Here is a 25,965-nt window from a genome sequence, read left to right as displayed (position 1 = left end):
TATTTGCGTATCCTATCACTGAGTCACCAGGTAACGAATTTATCCTGCAAATGCCAATCAGTTCAGTGTTGAAGACCGATGTACAGGTGAATCGCTTCAGCGGTATGACCACCATTGGACGCCATCGAAGGGAGATAACCTACTCAGCAGACACGCTTGACGTCGCCCGCAGGATGTGATAATATATCTGTACCCCTCGTAAAGATTGTTGTCCAATGAAAAGCGGAGTATTTTGTCTAATTCGGATAATAACTGAGTTGTCGTGTAAGTAATGCATATTCCAAAATGTTACTCCAAAATAAGATGCTATATATAACCACGGAATAGTGCGATGGACGAATAACGAAAGTTTGTCCGAATTGCTTAAAAAACAAACAAACAAAAAAACAAAACAAAAAAACAACAACAAAACAAAAGACAAAAGAGATTACACACAACGTCGAATCTTGCGAGAGATGATGTACGATGATGATATACGATCCACTTATAATGGTTGAATATCCACAGACCTAGGCACCTGATACATATTGGCTGGGTGGCTCAGCTCATGAGGTCTTATCACTACGCCTTCATCATGACAAGCATTGTCGTTAAATATAGCCTGAATACGATATGTCGTCGCATGCCCTCAGTCAACCTACGTGCATGATTTATAATGTTATGCCATAAATGCATCTGTAATTCTCTGGCCCTGCAGCTCAAGAATCAGGACAAATATCCAAATGCATTTTTCCATATAGGCCTATGACACCGGATTTGAGCGTGATGAACACTTAGCCTACTGTGATCCTGCATATGTTCAATAATAATGCATGCCAAAATGCCGGCAGCCACGGACCTAAAATCACAATTATTTCCAACGGAACAAAACTCAAGGGAATTGTAGTTGTTTGGTGGAGAGCTAATCCCCATACTTATGATATTTCGTGCTTTGGCGGTAGAACTTCCTGTCGGAGGATTTCTGGGTGAGCGGTCACACGTGCTACTTCCCCGCAGTGGCGCGCAGTGAGGAGGAAACGCTCGGGGAAATCGACATTTCACCTATATGATAGCACCAAAAGAAACAACGTGTAGCCACGGGTGTGCAATTGTTTGTTTGGGAAGAAAAAACAGAAGTGTGTTTTCTGAGGCTTCCCTCATCACTTGTGCGCTGTCAGTTTGGCTGATTAGTTCAAATGATGGATGGCCTTGGCTATTCTGCGCACAGTCCTTGGCTATGCCATTATACTTGTTCACAACCTGTTCTTTAGGGAAATACCAAACACATAGCCAATAACGTAACATTGATAAGCCTATTTGTTATTATAGCTCAAATTCAATTATTCCCAAGATAAAGGGTTTCCAGTTCCATTCTTTTTTTTAATAATGTGTAGAGGTATATGATTTGTAATACTGTTTCTGGAGTATTTTTTTCTCATTCTCAACGATGTATCTTTATCTGAGATTGAAAATTCTCAGTACATTCTGAGTATACATAGCATTTGCTCAAGAAAATGTGTTTAATGGACACTTTGACCTAGAACATTAAAGTTAGGGTAAAGATTGGTTACATTGTAGAAAGTAACAACATTCCGTGCAGATACAAACAACACATATAGTCTAGAAATTAGATAGATTCAATCGGATTTCGAAGGAATCACGGGAGAATCAGGATATATACCTTAGACTTAATTCGGTATACATGTAGTATGGACACATATATACCTTAGACTTAATTCGGTATACATGTAGTATGGACACATATATACTTTAGACTTAATTCGGTATACATGTAGTATGGACACATATATACCTTAGACTTAATTCGGTATACATGTAGTATGGACACATATATACTTTAGACTTAATTCGGTATACATGTAGTATGGACACATATATACCTTAGACTTAATTCGGTATACATGTAGTATGGACACATATATACCTTAGACTTAATTCGGTATACATGTAGTATGGGCACATATATACTTTAGACTTAATTCGGTATACATGTAGTATGGACACATATATACCTTAGACTTAATTCGGTACACACTGTCTGGCGCTTCAAAAATCGAAGATGTATAGACGTGTTCTGCATGGCATATACAGCCAGGAGAGACTTTAAATTATCGTATTTCCTCTTGAAAAAAGAGAATGATTAAAATGCAGTAAAAATGTGTAAGGCCAAGAGGAAAACATTTTTTATGCATGCCGCATTAGGAATTCAGTCCTATGTAAAATTGTTGGTATATGTCTAATGTATTCATTTTATTGACAGTCGAGACACTTCCGCATGTACATGTACGAGTTCGACACCAATTATGAACACTGGTGGAGCAGTCTGGACCTTCCGAAATATACTGACCTATAACTGACAGGCTTCTTTGCCTTTTATATTCGGACAGCGGATATTCAGTATATGTATGATTTCGTCGTTCATTTCATACCAATTCGAAATCAATAATTCGAGCCAAAGTTGTATAATCTGTTGTTCTTTCATGCCTTAACGATGAGGTTTTATTGGTAAACCGGTAATTACTCATTCGATCATGCAAGTGGACAGTGGTCAGTTATCAGGTATGAACCCTGTCGTCAAACACTACAACATGTGTGAACCGCGGCTCATGCATCAAATGAAAATTTCGCAGAAGTTTCGAATGCCGTGATGGACAGGATCAAACGGGTCTAGAAAAGGGAGATAGTGTATGCATACATGGCGGGTACACAGAGAGGCGTCAAACAACATGAAGGACGGGGTATGTGGTAGGTTCGAGGAAGGGGTGTCGGGGTGGGCTGGATTTTGCTTAATTTACTAACTTTTGTATGTACGGATAAAAAGCAAGTACATACACTGTCGTATCTGCAGCTATAACTTTGGGAGTAATTAATGCGATGAGACAGATATATTCTATAATTAATTCAAGCTCATCCGTTGCCACACATAAAAAAAATGTGCTAGTCCATGTTCAACGATGCATAAAATCAATTATCATCACTTCATGACGGGTATGATAGAGTCTGTACATAGAGATTATATACTAGTAAGGTGCAGATACATCATTCATGTAGGAGGGCAGCTCGAGTATGTTGGAGCCTGACGAGAATCAGTCAGGCGTGTACACAGTACCGTACTAGATATCAATTGTAAACCTCAATATTTCTATATGATTTCCCTACATATGTACGCCTTTTACAGATACAACTGTCACTTGTAAAGCTGGCAGACTGGTGTATGGTTGACAGATCAGTTCCTTTGTGTGAATCTTTATGTCATTTTAATTTACAAGATTAATGCAAGAGTTGGCATGTATATATGTAGTGTAAAACAATGGGTACATATATTGACGTGTAATGATTGTATACGCATGTGTTACATGGACACATGATATACAAGATAAATAAGATGATATACACGACACATACATACAAATACACATACATATTTTAATAAATATTAACCCTGCAGAGATATCATGAATATGCATGTACTGGGACTGGAGTTACTCTCCTTCAGAGATTCAATTCACACGTTTGATGCATAGCTACCGTTATTAACTCACGCGCGAATCGTGAGTAAGTTTAATTGATATTCATTGGTCTTTGGTTTCCGTGAAATAACTGCTTCAAACATTGTCTGATTTTGAAAAGTTAGCGTTGGATATAAACTCTCAGAATGTGTTGAATTGCTGTTTCTTAGTAAAATACATGTGAGATTCGTGATATGTATATTGAAGCCAGCAGTTTTGAAGAAAGGTATTGAGTTCCAAATCTGTTGCAAGTCCCCACTGATTGGGCCTTTACATATCGCCGGTCGACGATATCCTTTGAACCTGGATAGAGGAATCGAGGAAGGAAGCAATGTGCATATACGCGTTGTATATCGATAGCACCGTGTATGCGATTTACCATTAACTCTTGTCGTTCTTTAGATCAATTTTATATTAATTATGACGAATGACAGTGTTAAATCCGGTGGACTTATTTGAAGTAATTAGTTCTAGCCATTTGTTGACTATCCCATTTATCTTTCCAAGATCAAAGTTGACCGAAACTGTACATGCTTTACTTGGGGATATATGTTCATTATCATTCTCTGCTATTAGTGGTATTATATACATGACTGTATATATGCTGCAATGCTTGTGAACAACATTCTTGCTGTACGAACACAACCATACAGAAAATGTGACATATGTCAGCGCTTGGATCGATTTGTTTTCAGAAGTTTGTGTTCCCCATTTGTTCAATTTATTTGTTTGATTGCAGATTTACGCCGTCAAGAATATTTTACTTATACGACGTCGACCAGCATTATGGAAGGAGGAAACAGTCCGGCGGAAACCCACAATCATAGGTTGCTGGCAGAGCTTCCCATGCACGAACGAGGGCTGAGGAAGTCAGCATGAGCTGGACTTGATCTCACAGCGATCACGTTGGTACCATTGGCTCCTGGGTCAGTGTGTTGCGGTATATATATCACACTATAACCACTATAGATCATGGCGTCCCCTTCCCTGTTTAAATGCGTGTTTATTTGGGGTTCGTTTCAGCAAATGTAAATGCATGCACAGCGTTTACATACCAATGAGTTATAAAGGCTTTAACGTATACTTTGGGGGAAATATCCATATTCTGTAATCAAATCTGCAAGTCAAATTTTCTGCCTTTACCAAATTAATTAATATAAATAATATTAAAAATTCATTAAATTTCAGATTCTTACTATTCATAGTGTTACAATGATTCTTAATTAGGCCTATATGAAAACGTTATATAATGCAACCCGCTTTATAATTTGTGGGAAATTTATGGCCGATTTTGAAAACACTAAAGGAAAAATCGATTCCATTTGCGCTTACCAAATTTTTGGGACAAAAATCTCCGGTACAGTCCATTAAGAAATACTTGTAATTCTTGTATGTTTCGAAAATTAAGATATATAAATTGAGTTAGCAGCCTGCAAGATAAAGCTATAAGTTTCACCAAATAATCGCTGCATGTTAATTAACGTGCTAGTGAAGTGCCCCATTACCAATTAAGTGTTCCCTCAGCTACAGGTAAAAACGTTGTTTTACAATGTGTACGGGTAACCCATGTTTTGCCGCACGTTTGAATCCTTTTGTTTCACCTCTCAGCACAAATTATGGCCAGTTTGACCTCACTTTACGCAATACGTCCCATTATTTTAAACCTACTGGTGCATGTGGATACGCAGCGTAAATGATGAAGTGTGAAAAATGAAGTAATAAAATAGATCTAATAAAACAAGTAAAAATGACAGTGGTGGAGCAGTTTTTCCCATCTCACTTTCCAGCATTTATTTATTTATTTATTTATTTATTTTATTACCATACTCAAGACTATTTCACTTGTACGACAGCGGCCAGCATTATGGTGGGACTAAACCGGGAGAAAATGCTTTCTTGGGTCACCAAACATTTACTGTTTTTGAAATCATAAAAAAAATGATTACAAATAGTATATTAAATTGATCAGTGAAATCGGTGAAATTACAAATAGTATATTAAATTAATCAGTGAAACGAATTTTAGGCAAGCAAGAAGAAAATGCTCTGCGTAAGTTTTAATTTTCTTTCTCTTTTTGATTTATTTTCTGTAAATGTTTATAAATACGGTTCGACATGTTCCCTAGCTTAGCTGTGGCTGAACAACTCGGTTATCTGTAATGTGGGTCTTGTTTAATAATTTATTGTTTTAGTACCGGTAATGTAGATTTCACTCAGAGTCTATTCATCTCTGATACTAGACACACAGTATCAAGAACGCTGATAGGCTACATTGGCTTATGTAAGTGTGGCTGCCGGTTTAAATATATTTAAAAAGAAGCCAAGACAAACAATTGAAGAGGATGGGGTGACTTCATCAAAGGGCAAAGTTACTCTTGACGAGGTGTTAAATTCAGTTCTGTTGAACCTGTGTTTAATTTATAAAATGAAAGATAAATTAAGGTACATAGCCATCGTAATGTACGAGATACAACGGGACAACTTGAACAGGTGTTTGTGTGCAGCGCCATCTGTTGGCCATCACATGAACCAATTGGCGCCATTTTCGTTCAGCGTAGTGACGAGTGTACGCGAAGAGAGGCCCATACACCTTGTATTTGCGGATCACATAATGAAAGAATAAACTATCTGTCGCCATACTCCTCCTGTATCTACCTGGACTGTGTGTGTGCTTCGTTCTGTCCGTCTGTTACTAGGCGAGCCTAATCCTTGGCATTTGTTGCTTACAATTGATGTACGAAAGCATTCTGGGTATTGCCGTCCGCCATTTTGTTGTGTGTTGTGTGCTGTCCTGTCTGTGTCTGTCTTCACGTGAAAAATAGGTAAGTTATCTCAGCTTGTAACTTCTAATGTTTGAAGGAATTAGAGCCCGCTGTCTCTAAGGAATCTTGCCATGCGTTCCACTTCCATGTGCCTCTTATGTGTGCTTAATTTAATTAATGTACTGTGAGTGAAATAAGGCACGTAGTAGCAAGGCTAGCCAGGGCAACTGTTGCATATGGCAAGATTTACAGGCTGGGAGTTACAGGGCCAGCCCGGCTTGTACAGCCACACGAGGTATGGCTCGTGTACATGGCTTGTAGCCAGCGTGCTGTTACAGAATTCCTCCGTGCATCAAGGTCTTGTAAGCTGTTCAGTTTCTTACTGACCGAGGTCATCTCTTTGTTTTTACTGTTAGGTTCGGACACCCAGCCTACGGCACGTGGACTCATGGGCACCACTTTGTAATCTGGAATATAAATAATTCATTTCAGTTTACCTTGTGCATGACTCAGTTTGAGTTTCTGAGTTGAAAATTATGGCAGGATATCATCATGTGTTCATACCACTGCTGGCCATCTAGGTATTATCTTGTATGTTTTAAACAGGCTGTTGTAATTGACGGTTTAACCAGAGGACTGAATATTTTGAAGTTCAGTATAGGTAGTGATACATACAATGATGCATCACTTACCTTCCATTCACTACTACTATAAACAGTAGGAAAGATGGTGTACTGATAACCTACTGACAGATAGAAATATTGACTTACACATATTGTGGTCCACAAGTTGTGCATACATGTATATTCTCAGAATTTTAAAAGTTGAGCAATATTGGATTAGTAGAATTGATTATAAGCCTCAGAAATCCATCAAACTGAAGGCTGCAACAGTAATATCGCCAATTTTATGTGCTCACAGTTTTTTCTGAATGTTCAGGGCTTTCAGTTGTATAAATGGTGTTCATTCCAGGTATTGATTGGTGGTCATATTTGGTTTGGTAACACATTCATTCAAATTTACAGCTCACAAGTAATAAATTTGTATAGAACTCTGAATAAGGAATAATCAACCTTAGACTAGACAGATTTGATCTGTGCAGCCTGAGTCTCAATTGTTCATTTCCACTTGGGTATCAGTGAGGCTGTACATGTAATACTTAGTAAAAGGGGTCTACTTAACCCTCTGTATCCTGTTGCATGCATTTGAATGGTTGTGTACGAGTGCATGAATTAGGATTATTATAAGAATGATTGTGTTCACGTAGGAGTTGTAGTGTCACAGCCCTATCCATAGCCCCTTTGATTTCCACTAATCAAGTGTAAATAAACAAGTTTCCTTAGTTAGATTGTATGCTTGGAATAGTTCATACAGCTTCACAAGAGTGTTTACCAGCATACATATATGTGCATATAAAACTATTGATGTCCATCATTTGATATGCATGTCCTGATGGCTTAGATAGCAGGCACTTCTGTGACCGCGATGGGGTGTGGTATGTGCTATACTGTATTCAGCAGCAAAGAAACAATCATGCACAAGAAGCAGATTTGCAAATACAAGTATTTTGTACTTTTGTAAGTTCCTTTAGTTAATAGGTTAATACGGACCTCGCTGGCTTACAGGTAAATGTTTGGCTCATGGTGACTATCAGGCGCTTGACAGGTGAGGTCATGTGTTTGACAACAGCCCTGGCTGATTTGCCTGCAGCTTTAAGTCAGTGGGTTTGCCAGGCACATGTACCTGATCAAGGGTGGTGGTTTACTTTGGGCACTCAAAGTTTCCAGCACCCATAAAACTGACTGCTGTGGTGTAAGTGAAAAATACTTGAGCACTGTGTTTATACACCAATCGGATCAGTAAACTATAGATTCAAAGGTTTATAATATTTCCACACTTGGTTATGTTACTCATACTTTAGAATGAATAAGAATTAAAGAAGTTGAATGTACGACAAACAGCATCTTCATGGTAATAAATTACCTAATTGAATATGTTTCTGAACAATGAATAGTAACCTGCTTGATCAGTGAAGAATGAGCCAAGAAGCTGTTCCTCAATTTTTACCTGCATTGTGTGGAATGTTATGGTCGCCTGTACCCATAGCAGGGCTGAGGTCAGAACATTTTGGGGCCTATATGTACACCGTAGCTGACTTGTGTTTTTTACTTTGCATTTATGCAAAATGGTAAATGCAAAATGGTAAGAGCTTTTGACATTAGGAATATTTAAAACATTGAATGCTGAAGATTATAGTTATATTACAGTTATAAAAACTGTCAGGATGTTCAGAAATTCTATCCACATATCTATACTTGCTCATGTTATGTGCTGATTTCCGAAGTTCAGCTGTTTCTTCTGTCAAGATTTCCCACAAGAAAATTCAAATGTGTGCAAATTGTTTGGGCTTGATTGTCAGTAATTGCATCTTGTAGGATATTTTTCTGTCTCAAGTGGGCAGTGTAATGAAATAGGAAGTCAAATCTTGAACACATTCTGGCTTCTGGTCCATGCTGGAGAAGGCCAGGAATGTCATTATCATTGTCATGTTGAGTAAGTTCTCATGAGAACCAGTAATGTACCCCCTTTGTGTGTGGTAACCTTAAAGACTTGTTCCATAAGTAGCAGAAAGACGGTTCGGCGAAAAATGAAAGAAAGCTTTGCTTCAGGTATTCCCTCGTGCTCATGCTTGAGTAAGCCTTTTATCCTGGAATGGCTTAAGTAGCTTGATTATAAGGCAATACATTTATCCTTGGTGACACATCTTTAGTCCTGTTGAACTTCTTTTCTCTGTTTACCATAGTCGTGACTCAAGTTCCTTTTGTGGAAGAAGGCTTACTTTTTGTTCTGTTGAGCTCATATTTCTCCTGAGAAAACGGTAAAACAAGGATCATATTTACTGACTGTATTTTGATAACCTTCTCTTTGATAAAACCTTTGTAACCATTAGCACAGTTATAATTCCATAAGCCGGTATCAAAACCATTGTCACACTGAGTTTTCTGTGCTGATGTTTCATGACTACAAATTTGTCAGTTCCCTTTTCAGGATAATTTCAGCAGTTTCCTGTGCAAATTCATGTTTGTATGAAAATGGTGTTCAAAGGTGTAGGTACTTATGAAAACAACTACCCTATTCTAATTTTTGAGACACCTGGCCTGCTCTTTTTAGCCAGTATGCATGTAATTGTAGTAGCAGGAATATTTAGCTCCTTTTTTCACATGGTATAGTCCATCCATTGAACTGCATATTCAAATCTTTACTTTTCCCCCATTGAGGAATGTAATTCTTTGCTTTCAGCATTTTGAACATCTGTCCTAAAAATTAGAAGAATTAGGGTAATACAAAAAGGCCTTTTTTTTTGGTTTGCTCTTTAGATAAGCTCTGTCACTGGGGCCTGTTTCGCAAAGCCATTTTGGGCATGGAGGCCCAAAAACTTGAACCTTCTTTACCAGACAAAATGTTTGAAGCTGGATGCTTATCTGTATACATGTATATATAAATGAGTTTGGCATACACCAGGAGCCGTACTACTTCGATGTTTAGAACTCTCAACTTCTTGTTCGTGTCCATTGTTCTGTTGGCAACATGTACATATATTACTGTACTGCAGATCTTCTGTACAAAACCATGAGTATTTGCCATACATGTCTAGTAACCTTCAGTTCCATGAGAACATAGGTTTAATGTCCACAAGATTGCCCTGACTGGTCTATAGCTGGTGGAATGATTGAATCCACATTCTGCAACAACAGAAATAAAGTGCATGAGTTGAAATCCATCATGGCTTTTGTAAAATCTATTACAACCTTTGTAAAATCTGTTATGGCTTTTGTAAAAGTCTTAGATGAAGCTTGAGCATTTTGGGAGACAGCCATGTGTGTTGATTTTCACCAGCCTAACCTCTAAGTCTCAAGGCTGCTGCTTGAGCTCATAGCTCGTGTACACAGCTTTGTATTTGCTCAGTGGAGTAGGCTTTGAACTAAACCGTCCTCTTGTTTACCTGCTCTGATTACCTGTTCTGCCTGGATATCTCTTGACTGGTGATCCAACAGGCAACCACAAAAACAAGCGTTCAACATGACCTATCCATTCATGTCCAAATTATAGCTCCATCTTCAGACACTCTTCATCTTTAATGATGTCCCCTGCAAATGTGAGCAGCATGAATTTAAATTCCATTTTGACTCTTTGACAAGATTGTATGAGGTTTGCATTCATATATCACCTGTGTCACCTAGGAAGTTGTCAATTTTTAGGGATCGATGTACTCTTTCACTCTTTCTCTAGAAGTAAAATACATGTATAATAAAATAGGAAAATGAATTAAGATCTGTATCCTGTTGGGAAAATGTTGTTGTTAAATTACTTATATACATGTACAGTCATACTGTATTGAACCTGGTTCACTGCTGACCTGATCAAAATTATAGGACAACTGAACATGTATTAGGCATAATTTGAACCTCAGGCCTTAATTTGTAACTTAAAGGTATGACATTCCTCTGTTAGAAAGCCTACTGCTACCATGATTTACAGAAACGATTCTCTCCTGTGAAAGCATGACTGTTTCAAACATTTTGGTTGTGAGTTGTCAACGTGAACAGTGTGAAATTATTGTATTATTATTATGTAACAAAACTTGTGATTGCCTTATACATGTTGCAAATTCCTACCTTTTATTGGTTGATACATATGACTCTACATTTGCAAAAATTGAATTAGGGAACTTTAACTTGTTACTTAAGTGGTTCTATTGACTGATTTTGCTCTATGCAGTATATTCAGTGAAATGCTTGAAGACCTGCAGACACAAAGGCAATCTGTTCCCGTTGAATGCAGACCTAGTGCACAGTTTTGCATATATCATTTTCCACATGCAAGCATACATGTATTCCATATCTAATTAAATTACAGCGTTGACGGTTTTAAGTTATGTGCATCTCCCGTGTTAATATTTCTCTAGAAATAAGAATCTGGGCATTTACTTAATAATAAAAAGAATCCTGATAGCATGCTTTCAATTTCAAGTGCATGTAATTTATGCGTTGCCATAACTCAGTTATTGGTTCTTGATGGAATTGCAGCTGAGTGGCATTGCATGTACAAGTGTGTCCATGTGTTTGTAACTGTAGTGTTAGCGGTTGACAGACAGTGAAGAGAAGGACTGATTATTGAAGTGCCATATTGAAATCTGAACGTGTGCATTTGTAAGCCAATTTGCCCTACAGGTAGTAAACCAGCTGGGCCATTGTTTGCCTTCTTCCCTGTAAGTCACAGCTGTAGGATCAGTATTACCTGGATGAATAATCCTATAGGCTAGCCTATTGTAATGTACTACACCAGAACATTTGTTCACCATTATTGTCAATCCAAATACATGTGCATACTGGTCAGCAGTATTACTACATACTTGTATACTGTTACATGCAATTTTTATGCCATACGAGATAGTCCCTACAATTAAATTGAATGCCCAGTAGTTTTACGTGCAGTGTATGGGAATAATTTAGTTCTGGTGATCTTGGCCCTTATTCAATGGAAGAAGTTTTACTCTAAAATGTGGTAATATTTTGACACGACTTCCTTTATATGCTTTGTACATAGTGGACTTGACCGTGCAAAGCATCAGTGCTTAACACTTTTATTCCAAATGCCATGAATTGTGTGCTAACTGGATGGCACTTACTTCAGACAACTATCCATTGCTCAACTACCAGTGTTTCAATGACCTCCCGGCCCCTGCTGGCTTCATAGCTGTAAGCACATATATATATATATATATATATATATATATATATATATATGTATATATGCATGTTGCAGGTATAATGTACATGTTACTAGGCAATCACAGTAGAACATTCTCTGGGAAATTAGGAAATTTTGAGTGAAAGAAAATGGAAGCATTAGAGATATGATGCAATAGGCAAATAAGATCTAGTTCGGATGTGTTTTGAACATCTATCCAGAGGTTCATTGCCTGGTCCATTAGCACTGTAGTAGACAAGATAATAAATAGCTATCACAACTGGGAAGGATACGCGAAAGATTCTTATGCTAGGTGTAAAGGTAGCTGCTATATAAGACGCGAGTAAATATAGACACTGGACGTTTGTACAGGTGCTAACAATTGAATGGATTCTGGCGGACAACAGCAACCTTTAAAAGAGAAGAGAAGGCTGTGGTATAGGCCAGCATCCATGTTGTCTTCAGGAAACACAAGTACTACAGTACTGTAGACAGCATGCTCCTGCTGAGGATTATACAAAACAAGGCCAAAACAAGATTTGAAATATTTTCAGTGTGTCATAAAATGTCAAAGTTGAGAACATGTTACAGGCGTACATTATGTACATGTTGACTGTATTTGCAGCTGAGGCCTGTGGAGTTAAATATTCTTCATGCCATAAAAACATTTATAAGCTGAGTATGGGTTTTTGGCCACCAGGTCACGTCAGCCTTGTTTACATACACTGAGTAACTCGTGGTCAACATTTACCCAGATATATGTTTACAGAGATTTTTCTGCCTAGGTATTCATGGCATACATTTCCTGCAAATAATAACACAGATGATTGCTAGAAAGTACATTATTGACTCGTTGCTACTATCACACTAAAACATTATCGTAGGAAACTGAATCGTTATTACCCATAACACGAGTAGCCTATTGTTACATGTTACTGGTGCAGCAGTGGAATTGAAAGGAAGTAAACAATAACGTACACAGTTCAGTTTATCTATCAGTTTTTCATTTTTAGTTGACTTATGTATAACCTTGTTTGTTGAGCAGAATTAAGAACAAATTTGTGGTTCAGTATGTATTAATACATTTGAGTGTTATTGGTTTGAGTGTGTATGCATTGTGACAATGTCACAACAATTTTGGTCTTGTCACTTTGTAACAAGTACACATTCAAATGTACATGCATGATAGTAATACACTGGACACAAACTGAAGATACAGAAATACAGTATTATCTTTTATAAAGTTATAAACTAGACAGGTGTTCGTTCCATACTGACCTGGTGTATCTAGAATCCGGTGGATTCAGGTAAGACAACTTAAGATAAGACTGATAAGACCAGTGTTCTGCATGTACAGTAACAGTGTCTTAGTACTGCAGTTTTCTTGATAATGGGACGAGCAATGTCAAAAGCCCTGCAAGTGGCAAACTTAGGTTTTATTCTCGGGCACAATTAGCCTGGTGAAACAGAGCTAAAAGAAAGGTGTTAAGTGTATGGATCATTTGCTAATTGAAGGTCTTGTTAATATCTGCTCTGCATGTGGAAAACCAGAAAAGGTGAAAAAAGCTGTAGTCCCAGGAAACCCAATATCTCTGAGAAGGCCAGGTTAACCTGGTAAGGGCTCTAACATTGAGGTGTGGAGTTCCCTGGCTCGCCGCCTCATCATTTCCCCCCCAGTGTAAGGCTTTACATCATTCACACAGCTTTAGCTTAGCAGATTGGGTTACGCCTGCAGAACACCTGTAGCCTGGGAACAATAGCTCCCCTTAGCTGATAAACTGTTGACATCCCCCATTTCTTATTGGCTCATAAACCATACTCTTTTAGTCTTTTAGCACATGTTCATCTTCAGGTGTAGATGCAGCCAAGTTACACCAGATTTATTGTAGGATCTGCATTGCTTGGTCACCCAGGGTGTGTACAACCTTTTGTGCATTATTACAAGATAAACAAAAAAAGTGTGTACTTGTAAGAAAAGTGCAGCATTGGGGTTTCTTAAACATATGGCGCAGGGTGACTTTGCAGAACTTAAGCAGATGACTATACATAATACCTTTGTGACATAAATTTCCTAAGAGTAGGGATTGTGGAGACATGCTGGCTGGCTGGTCCTCGCTGACCAAGTGTTTAAGAGGACGGCACATTGTCCCTGACCATTGACGTCACATGTTTGAAACCAGCTTTGCCTGGTTGCTCTTACTAAGATCAGAAAATAAAAAAGAATTCTGTATTTTTTTGGGGCTGTCATTGAACATCATTTTAAAGAAGACCTCTAAAAATGGAAGTAGATATCACTAAGCAAACCACTTAAAACTAGGCATAAATATACTTTCATTTATTTTTTTAGGTTTTTGTGAAAAGAATTGAAGACACTCAAACATTTGACCTCTAAGGTGGGATTTATGGACCATATTATCAGTGGTTAGGAAATCTAACGTCACAGAAAATTTATCCAACTCTAATCATCACAGAATGTTGGAAAAACTCTTTTTAACCATGAAAGATTACTGAAATAATGTTCCTCAAAATTCCTTGCTTCTGGATAACACAAAAAAAAAGTGATGTGACGTCAGTTCCTAGATATTGTCAGTATGGCTCATAAAGCCCTACCATAGTTTTCGAATATTTAAATGCCTTTCAACACTAGAAAAAAATCTGAAAAAATAAATGAAAGTATTTTTATGCATAGATGAACCTTACTTCATATTTCAGCTTTCTTTTACTTTAATAAACATGTGAAGAAAATAATTAATTCAATAAATCAAGTGAAATGTTAAATTATAGTACACATGTACATGTATTTCAATAGAATGGTGCAGTGCAGTAATGGAAAAAAGTATGATGTAAAAAATAAATACTAGTTAAACCAAAATTGATTGTACACTGTATGTGAAAGCAGTTAGATTGGTGCAAATACTATTCTTTTCACTGAAGCTACATTATATTTTAAACCACAACAATTTAAATTTAGAAGACAGTTATAAAATATGTATAAATATGGAAATGTATTTAATGGAGATCTCATATTGAAGACGTCGCATTAAAGACAGTATGATGTTACAATAGAAAATAGTACATTGTAACAGAGTAGATGTGACAATAGCTCGAAGTCCTGCTTCACACTAGCGCCACCTCATGGGATTTGAAAAATTGCCGCCTCCCCATTGGATAATACATGTATATCTTTCATAGATATAAAGTATTGTGAATTGTGAGTTACGTACAGTTAAGGGTTGAAATAGTTGAATTTGCTAAAATTGAGTAAATATTGTCATGTTAATCATCTCAAGCAGATATGCCTTTCATTGTGAAATCATTTATTCAAATTGTGGTGACCCTTTTGAAATTGTAGGTCTACACATGTACAATGTAGCTGAGCTGAAGTACTTTCTGTGTGTTATACGATGCAGTTATTTTTTAACAGTTCGCCCGCAAGCACACATTATAGCAATTTAACTGGTATCACATCTATTCTTAAGTATATCATTCTGAGAGCATTTGAGCACCAAGTTACAGTAACAATGTGGCCATTGCATGCACATGTGTATTCGTAGCAGGTGAAACATGTATGGTCACTTAACATGTATACTGTTACAGGCTGTTATAAAAGATTGAGAAGGTTAATGTGGAAAGCCCTTCAGAGATTAACTTGCCCTGAAGTACTGAGCCTTTGTTACTAGTTAAGCTAAACAAGGTATTTCTCTCTAAGATTTCAAGCATGGCTTCCTGTTCATTGTTACCTGTAGTGTGGTCTTAGTCAGCGCAGGTATTCTAAGGGCTGCACACATTTCTCCTCAAGTATTACATCCAGAAGGTAGAACATTCTGTTCTGTTGAAATTGTCCATGGTAAGTTGAAAAATAATTTTTGATGATTGGCCTTCATTTGCATCTGCTTGCAGCATATATAGCATTATATAGATATACATATATACCTGTTACTTTTAGTGTTTACATGTACTGTACTATTGCTGATTTTGCATTCCTGGCTGTGTTATTCTCGAGTTATATAATGTTTTTCCAGATTGTTGCAATATTCACATTTTGAATGGTAACCCTTCAAATGTGAAAAAACACAGGCTTTTGCTGGATCATTGTTAGCTAAAGCATTGTTTACGGCGTTAAGCGAGGACTCGAGGTTGGTGTGGTATGTGTACCTGTCAAGCATGACCATTTTGTTTTAGTATAGATGCATGATTTTTACAACTACAAACCTTACTTTAGTAAAATTTTTAGCAGCAATTAAATAAAGAAATAAATCAAACACGAGAGAAGTATTGCTGTTCTGCTGGACCTCGTATCTTAACGTTGTTGTGTGCATACACAGTGTATGTTTTGATTGAAACAGTCTTATGATAGACTACCTGTATACTGATAATACCAGCTTAAACATGTGAATCATGAGCTGCAAAGATTGATGTAGTTCTTTTGAAAAAGAAAAAAAAAATCTGTTAGCTGCATTGATTACTTTATTTACTTGTGTACTGGTGCCATATTAATGTACATGTATGTAAAGTGGCAGCTGATCCATCAGGTACTGGTCACAAATGTAAAACTCTAGGCTACTTGACCAGTGTATCACGGAAGTATATGTATTGTTTGCATGCAGAAAAACTCTCACTCAACCTTCACTCTGTTTTGATAAATAATACACCTATACCTCATTATCATCAATGTACTGTTATCACTAGGAACAAATCTCTTCCCTTTACAGCAGTAATAGCAGTATTGTATAGACATATAATCCTGGTGTGGCTGGCTGATAAAGGGACGCAACAGCTGCTGTTGATTATCTGTCAGGGAGAATGAGACAATTTGTGATGGTTAGACCTCTATACAGAGATCTGAGAGGTTGAAGATTCAATATGTCTTTGCTAGCATGTGTGTCCTCTGCAGGTCAAAGCAGCCAAATCAATATAGATGTACATGTACATGTACTCAGTGAAAAAAGTTCAGGTGACAGAGGCAGTAGTGGCTTTATGTGTAGGTGTTAGATAGTGCATGTATGTGTATACAAGGTATAGTGTGATACAGTATGTGTAGGTCCTTGGACTGCAACTAAAGAGGCATGTAAAGCTTGATGCTTCCTACTATACATATCTTGCAGTGAAATGTCTACATCATGACTGCCCCTACATTTATCACTATTAGTTTTTGTAGATAAAAAAATTATATATGCTACTAAAACAGTAAACTTCTGATACCAATCACTGGATAATCACACATTGAAGAGAGATGTTAAATGAAGAGTCTCATTTGTTATCAGTGATTATTGTCATTCTGGAACTCCTGCAGGAGCATCCCATATTGTCTAAGGTGCTAAGTGTACATGCACATTTGTAGGTATGCTTGGACCCGTTTTACTAGGGAATCACAATTGATGTGCATGTGGCCTAACCTCCAGGACAAGAGTTTATGTAGTGGAGATTTGCAATGATGCTCACAGTGTGTTTACTGTGGTGACATATTCTGTGATAAGTGACCTTAGTTATGTGCTTGATGCGGAGGTACAACATGCAACAGCATGGTAAAAACTGGTCAGCTTTTCATGTGCGTAAATTACCAACAATTTCGTGGAAGTTTTCTCCAGTGAATCACCCTGCTGTACAAAGGGCAGTGCTGAAGGCTGATTAGTTGGTGGAATTCACATGAAGATGCACATGTGTGAATTAATGGTAATTTTACAAAACTTCACATGATTTTCACCAACAGTGAAAACAGGGCAATAAGTTAAAGAAAATCTCCATGAAATTATGAAGAGCCTAAAATGAAAGTTAACTCCTGTTCATAACTAACTTTGGAAAGTGTCACGGATAAAGGAGCAATCACCTAATATATGGCAATGGTTATAGTACATGCATTACTGTACATGTGGCAGTGTGTTACAAGAAAACTACAAGATTGAAACATTGTTGGTTATTTCTTACAAATATATGTTTCTGGTGCTACTGTACATGGAAGCTGAAATGTTCATCATGTGAACAGCTTAAATTCGACAGATCATTGTCATTCCCCCCCCCCCACCCCTTCCGAAACTTAGTGTCCTGTCTATTCTGTGCTGTGTTGAAATAATTACTATTCTACCCTGATGTGCATATAGGGCATGTACATGTAGTATTCTGCACCTGCGACTGTCTGATTTTGGCCACCATGGCCAACATGCCTTGCTGTAAAATAGTGTACTGTTTCACCCTATATCCAAAATTCCTGTATGTGCTGTAGAGTTGTTTCCCTTGGCTGGATTCTTTTGGACAAATACTTTGAGTTGTGGTTCTGGTTGAAGAACACACTCAACTTGTATCTGTTTAACATTTTCCTATTCTCCAGACAAGACGAAGTAATGACAAAAATGAACACATGCATACTGTACTTGTGCTGTGTATGTGTATATATGTACATCCACGTATGTTTGGTTTCATTCTGGATGAATTAGACATGCTGTTCACAGTGGACCTGCTTGGTGCCCAAACCTCTACGGATATAACCTATCATCATGAGAAAGTATCACTTCTAGTATTGTCGATACCTGGATGTGTAGTTCTGGGTATCGCTTACAAATGTAGGCGTACTCTCATATACTTTGTTATCCTTGTGGCACCCATCCAGATGAAAATCTATATATAGAGTATTTTATTTATTTATATCTTCATGATTCTTTTCTTCTGTATCTCATTGTATTGTTTGTGCCCACCACCTATGTCAGCTGCTTGCGTGTAGATTATGCAGTTCTGTGGGGCTGCTGTATTTGACGAGAAGTACAGTAAACACTGAGCAGTCATATTCATAATTCTTGAGTATGGCACTAAACAACAGTCAAATAAATAAAGAAATGAATTTCATGTACATGTGGTCTTTCGCCTTGAAATACATGCTTCAGACTTCATGTAGAGCTTGGTTATAAATGAAAATAAAAGTGTAACTAAGTGGCTGTTGGTATCAGTACATTTGTCTTAAATTACATTGCTCTATGTCTTGTTTTTGTTTCATTTGAACTGCCCTCATAAATCTTCCAAAGTCTGTAAAGGTAGTCTAAACAGTTTGTCTTAGGTGACATTTAATAATTACTAAGTTGTATCAAGTTTCTGGGGATGGGGCTGTTGTGTTTATACATGTTATCAAGAAACTGCCCAATGGCTTTACATTAATTCTAGCATTAATATTGGCAGTGAAACTTCAAACATTACTTTTCAGTCATTCATAATTCGTGTTTCTAAAAAGGTCTCCTTGTTTGTACACATCAATCATGCAGATAACATGCACATGTGCAGTTTAACAAAAGGCAAGGGAAGAAGTGATAAGCTTTATATATAAAAAAAAACATCATACCTTGGTTTTTGTTTTCAAATTAGTTCACATGGAATCATCTGAATCTATAGCAAGCATTACCAAATTGCATTGATGTTAACTACGCACTTTTCGTTCAGAAAAGTATAGCACATGAAGGACAGTTACTTGAATGTTATTTATTTTCTACAGTCAAGACTGAATTTCACCCAGTGGATGGTGTGGTGCACAGGTTGTATTATTTGTGTTCCTTACTTAAGGACATACCTTTCTCAGCATGTTTTACTCCTTATGAAGACCACACGCTCAATAGCTACATGTGTTCTTCGCACTTTTCAACCAAGCTTGATGTGCTTCCAATTATGGACCCGGGCTGCATAATAATGCTAACAAGCTGTGCCTTCAAAACTTCTCCTTTAGGACTTCGTTCTGTAGTTTATGTAGAGGCAGAATTGACGCAAATGTAAAACACACATGTAACTCTGCGTCATAATTTATTCTTCAGAAAGACGCCGTAATAAATGAAATAACCAATTTGTCCTGTTATTAAATACTACATTTATATGTATGTCTGTGATATACAACAGTACTGCAGCTTGTGGGAGTAAAAAAAAAAAAATCCTACCTTATTACCTTCATGTACATGTTCATACAAATTTGTCAGAGCTTTTTATTTTTTCACCCTAATAACACTTCACATGGTGCTTTAGTCACATTTACTTAATCAAGCGCTTGCTGGCAAACGGTTTGGTTTATGGGAGTTCTGGAGGCGTCTTGTAACTCCTCACAAATTGAAGTGTCTGGCTGTGGGGCTAGCTTCATGCAGACTTAGACTGTTTCATGTAGTTTGACCTTACCTTACGCCAGGGCTACATGCTAAGGCATGATGATGATTGTATATTAAGTTACAATATGTTGTTTCTTGGCACATGTGGAAATTCTTTTTATTGCAAGGACTTTCTGAAATGTAGCAAGTAATTTGCTTGACTTCAAATGTTACCATGTCCTTAGTGAATCCTTTGCATGTACAAGTGTAAATTTAAGGTATGTGTAGGTGCCTCGTCTGGGCACTCCAGCACTAATGTTGTACTGTATTGGTGGGCATATTGGGAAGATGTTCCCCATAGTTCGTACAAAGTTGTAAACCATTAGAACTGCATAGGAAAATTTGTGGTAGTTTTGGCATGCTTTAATCAAGTAGATGTGGTGTGCCCAATTTCCTTGCATACACTTCTGCCTTGCCATTTGAATTGACCAATCATGAAAATCAAGCATGATGCAGATCAGATTTAAAAGTAAACCTTTCTTGACGTCACTCTTCAAAGAAACTACTTATTTGGGAAACAAGATTGCCATGCACAGTTAAATGGGCAGTGTTACGGTCTCAACCATGGCAGTGGGGTTGATCTTATTTTAGGATATGTATTTTTTTTGATGACCTGTTTTTTCTGTACATTTGGACATTTCCTGGGTGGTGGCACAGAAGTGTTCAACTGGAAACAGGCCCACAAAATGCTGTTAGCAGACACTGGCATGCTTCCATCTTGACCTCGCTTTACTTCCTCACAAAGGATACGTTAGCAACAAATGTGATCAGAGAAATTCTCGTTAAATGTAAGGAGCAATGATTTGATTACATTTCAGTCACTCTATTTAATTTACTCGTCTTTGAAGTGGAAACGTATAGGGCGTTGGGACGAAAGGTCCAGTAATACATGGCTGGTTTCTCTGTAGACTGTCGATATTTAATAATGATTGTGGAATTATGGCGGACTGTTTGTCTGCTGAATGGAGGAGATGTGTGGAATAGGGTTATAAAACAGGCGGAAAATGCAGACTACTGTAATCAAGCCATGACCCCATGCTGTTCTGATCACGGTCAACAGTTATTCTTGCTTGATAACCTGCTCCCAGTGTGGTGTCCAGCTTTGGGGGGCATTGATTGGAAAATATTTCCGCTAGCAAAAGCATTATTGGCTTTTTGTAGGGATTGAATCTTGGCGGTGGTGTAGATGATCGGTTTGAACTATTGTTATGAGTGTCCCAGAGATGCTGTTGATGAGAGACATTAATTATCGAACATTCTCAGACTCATTGGAGCTGCTTCAGCGTGCGAAATATTTGACGTAAAGTCATTTCCTCTATTTGGATTCCATAAAAATTAATACTGTGTGATGCAAATGAAGCTTTCTCCCACATCTGGTGATACGAGGTGCGGTAATTCTGATGGGATAACGCTGTCAAAAGTTAGTGGGATTACACTTCCTGTGAACAGAAATTTCCAGATCAGATATTAAAAAAACTTGATCAGGAGTGTTTATGGTGGAGTTGGCGTAAATTATCTGCGGCTTGCTGACAAAGCCAGACTGCTCTGAAGCTTCGTATCAGTATGGAACATGTATATTAGGAGGGATTGAGAGTGGACAAGAGAAGCCTCCAGACTGCTGGCATTTGATGAAAACTGCAGCACACATGGTTGTTTGAGTGATTATAGCCCGACATTAATTGTGAGGCAGCTTAAAGATCCATCAGCAATCAGACACGCACACTGCACCCTATTCCCCTGGCTGGCCTGCAAGGCTGTTTAGGATGTGGCTATTAGCAGTGGCTCTGCCAGATGTAGTTCAGTGTTAGCCCTATCCTCCAACACAGGCCATTGTAGTGGTCCAGCTCTCTCACTGCCAGCTCTCCATATGTATAGTCCCAGCAGCAGGCCTCAACGCCCCATGTCTCCAGCAGCCCGATGGTGGTGTTTACAATAGACTTTCTAAGATCCCTCAACACTGGAATGTCTCACTGAGCCTTGTGGCGTGTTCAGACTGGCGTTGTGGGAGTGGACATGGGGAGTTTGCAGCACTGTTTTAAGGTATCTTCCAACTGCTGCTGCTACTCGTGCTCATAACTGTTGGATTTAACTGGCCTAGGGAAAAGTCTTGTCGTAGTGGAAGTTGGACCATGTGCCACTACTAGTGTCTGGCAAGAGGTTGTTCATGTATGTTTATGGGCTGGCCAGTGTGTAAAGAACAAAGGAGTTGATGAATTGATACTAAGACTGTTTTTCATTTAGGATTACCTTATACATTACATGTATGCTGAAGAGAAACTTGACAGTGTGTGTGTGCGATAGCAAGAGAATGAAGATGACCGAGAACGTGGATCCCTCAGATAATAACATGTAAGTGAATTCACCTTGATCAGTCTAGTAGATTCAGATTGTTGAGTTTATTTGAACTTCATTTCATGGACTTGATGAGCCCGAAACAAACTAACACTTTATTCTTGTGCTTAAATATGTAGACACTTAGTAGCTTCTTATACATGTAGTAATTATAACCCAGCCATAGTTTCTCTAGAAGGTTTAGGAAGCATTAGTGAGTACAGTTGTTGGCCACATGTTGTCTGGTGGGAAAGTGCTGCTGAAAAGCCCAGACAGTTTTTTGTCCCAAACTCCAGGCAAACTGTCCCCATTCCTGGGCTTTTTGAATCTGTTGACACATTGAGCGCCAGTGTACACTAAATCCTTGTGCCTAGCCTTGATTAGACTTAGTGAATGTCGCCTTAAAGACGCTGTGTGTATTTTAGACTTGCTCAAGGATATGATACTGGGATTTTTAAGTTGAAGTTTCCTAATGGTTGGTTCCTTTGCGTTTGTACATGTAATTGATTAATGACCTGGTAATTTGCACTGTGTTGTACTACGAACTCAAATGAGGGTTTTCACAATGTACATGTACTAGAGCAATTATTCATATTATAGCAGTTTTCATTACATGAGATGCCCAAAACTTCGGACCATTATAGGTAAAGGGCATGTGAATGTACTTCATGCACAAGTCGTTTGTTAACTCATTGGTGTCCAGTTTAACCATAGCTTCAGACTGACATGTGCCCCAATTACCTAATGTTTCCTGGAACTGCTGGATATAGTCACTTTTTTATTTGTTGATTTATTTATTTTCTATGCTGCCTAGAAACAGAGAAAAGGGCAACTTTGCACATTTAGAACACCGCTAAAGTAAATGTGTGAACCCATGTTTCTTTGTAGATCTCCAGCTGCATAGTGATGATTCTACAAAGGACACTAAGTTATTTGTACATGTATTTGCAAGAATTTCAAGTATATTAATTTCCAGTGCTTATTAAATTGCTCATCATACAGTTGTGTAGCGAAAAATTTACTTGGTGACATATTTTGTGTGCACTAAATCATTTGTAAAATGAGTGTAGTACATGTACATTGTAGGTGTATGAGTGACTGTTTCCTTGAGCTCTTGTCACCACACTCAAGTTTCCTTCCTGTGTTGTGGATACCATTATAGTAATGTGATCATTCATAACAAGAGACTCGGAGTAAATGTACATGTACGCAACAGTGCGGCTTAATAACCACAGGCTGTGGTTTGTGGGTGACATAAGAGGTTGATCTGTGGGTGTTGTATTCATGCAGCACGCCCGCCCAACCTGTAGTTAATATTGGAAATCCTTTGCTCCCTTCTCACACTCATAATACAGCCATTAACAGTATTATTCAGCACTAGTGTGGTTAAAAAAAAAAATGTTGGCAGACAAAGCAATCAATAAGTGTGTCTTTCTGTTTTTGTGGTAACTTGATGTGGGGCTGTGGAAATGGTAGGAGACCTTTGTCTCCTTTGATTTGATTAACAGCCAATTAATTCATATGAATGCATACGTCTAAAATGTAACATTTTTAACATCCTGTGGTAAAGAAACTCTGCAGATTCTATTTATTTTATTTATTTGACTAATTTTTCTTTGCAATACTCAGGAATATTTCACTTGTATGAAGGTGGCCAGCATTATGGTCGGAGGAAACCGGGCAGAGCCTGGGGGTCTTCAGATTGTAGGAAATCCTATTGTAGAATTTGAAACAAAAAGCTAGATTAGCAGAGGAGTGAATTCCATGTGCTCTTTCACTTGAAATTGGAATAAAAATAGAAAACCTAGTGGAATATTGCCTTTGTCATGCTTAAACTTCAAACTGGCACGTGAAAAAGGTACATGTACACTTTTAAAATGTACATGTAGTCTACAGGCAAAGTGGAAAAATAAATTACATTGCAGTAATTTATTTAAACTTTTGAAGACACTTTAGCTGTTCATTTAGTATATTTTGTGTAAGCATTAACTGCGTGCACATGTAGCCAATTTAGAACTTTTAATTGTGAAGCACAATGCATTTTATTTTGTATTGTTTAAGATGTGTCTAAGATGTACATGGTTTATTTTGTATTTTATGGAATTTCAGTATTGCCTGATTAAGAAATGATTTATCCAGGCCATGCCCTTCAACTGTGCCAACTGTTGAAGTTTTTATAACCCTGAACCTTGCTTGCATGTAATCATTTATTTTAAGGTTAAAAATGGAATCTTGTGTGAATCTTTAATCTAGATTTGATTGATGTTGCCATTTTGAAATGCCGTAATCAAAGGTTAAAATAAGACATGAGGCAGAGTAAATGACTTGCTGTTCAAATGTGAAGTTTTTGATAACAAGTCCTTCATTATATTGATAAGCAGACATGGTCAGATACATGTATATAGGGGATCCCCACACACTATACTGGGCACCATGTCTTTGAAAAACATTGATTTACAGGAAACAGATGTCTTGTAAACCAGTGTTGAATGGGAAGTTTCTAACTTGGAAGTTACAACTTGGTTGCATGCAACATCTGACTGACAGAGCAAGGAGATACAAACTCCTGGTGTACATGTACACAGGTTTAATAGAAACACAGCAAAGATGCCATTTGGTGTATATGCACTGGCTATAGAATTAGAAATCTGATGGCCTAGAAGCATCAGAATACTTCACTTACACTGTATGTAATTAATATGCATTGTATGTGATAATCGCTGTACATATTAATGTATGTTCAAACAAACGTCAGTTTGTCAGTGCTCTACATGTACACGTGTTTAGCATAGCCAAGAAAGCTGCCTTGCAAGTAATGTTCCAAAGTTTCACCAGTTGTGTAGGACATTGTCAGGCCAAAAAAGACCCATTGTCAGACCAAAAAAAGCCCCTATGGGTCATTTGTATAAGGAAAAAGAAATTTATTGCACTTTCACTTGAGGAAACCCCATGTCAATTAACAAAACAGTTTGCAAAAACTGAAAGAAATATACTGATGTGGTTCGAATGAGTGCCAGAAATGCAGGAATTATTCAAGCTTTGGACTAGAAATTTACACAAATTACATGTAAAGAAGAGAGGCAGATTCTGCTTAAAAAAGCCATGAATGTTTTAGCATTCAGGAAGCGGGGCAAGTCAAGCTGCTCAATGCCTTGGAAATAGACAGTGATCTTATCCTTTCTTTGGGCAGAGTGAGCCGTGCAGTATTTCATGTGTTCATACAGTTCTGCGCCATCTTCTGAGGTTTATGTATGTATCACTCGCATGCACAAAAGAATAATATACTTATATATGCCATTTTTGCTGGGATGTGTATGCGTGTTTTTTTTTGCACTGGTGCACTTTGCTGCATTACAAGCTTGAAGGGTATCACCCAAAGATTTTGATTACGTTTTGAAGATACATTTGTAACATGTATATGTAAATGCCACAGTAACTATCACTAACTCACACATGAATTATTAGTTATCCAATAATTTGTTATGCAAAACTAAGAATACTCAGT

At 37.7% G+C, this 25,965-nt stretch overlaps 1 protein-coding gene across 13 annotated transcripts in view; it reads left to right on the top strand.

Annotated features, from left to right (window-relative positions):
* The first annotated feature begins 6,193 nt into the window (after positions 1–6,193).
* Positions 6,194–25,965, top strand: part of LOC135462172 (CUGBP Elav-like family member 2) — an 88,858-nt gene continuing 69,086 nt past the window's right edge. For 11 of the 13 annotated variants that reach the window (XM_064739560.1, XM_064739559.1, XM_064739557.1 and 8 more), the window contains exon 1: positions 22,371–22,478. In XM_064739560.1, coding sequence (XP_064595630.1) covers positions 22,393–22,478 — 86 coding nt within the window. In that variant the 5' untranslated portion in view covers positions 22,371–22,392. Of the gene's footprint in view, positions 6,331–22,370; positions 22,479–25,965 lie in introns of those variants that run through there. The other 2 variants (XM_064739554.1, XM_064739558.1) reach the window with 2 other exon arrangements.

This window comes from Liolophura sinensis, chromosome 1 (assembly GCF_032854445.1).
Source record: "Liolophura sinensis isolate JHLJ2023 chromosome 1, CUHK_Ljap_v2, whole genome shotgun sequence".
Classification (NCBI taxonomy): Eukaryota; Metazoa; Mollusca; class Polyplacophora; order Chitonida; family Chitonidae; genus Liolophura; species Liolophura sinensis.
The sequence above is the reverse complement of the archived record's forward strand: the minus strand, read 5'-3'. Positions and strand labels throughout refer to the sequence as shown.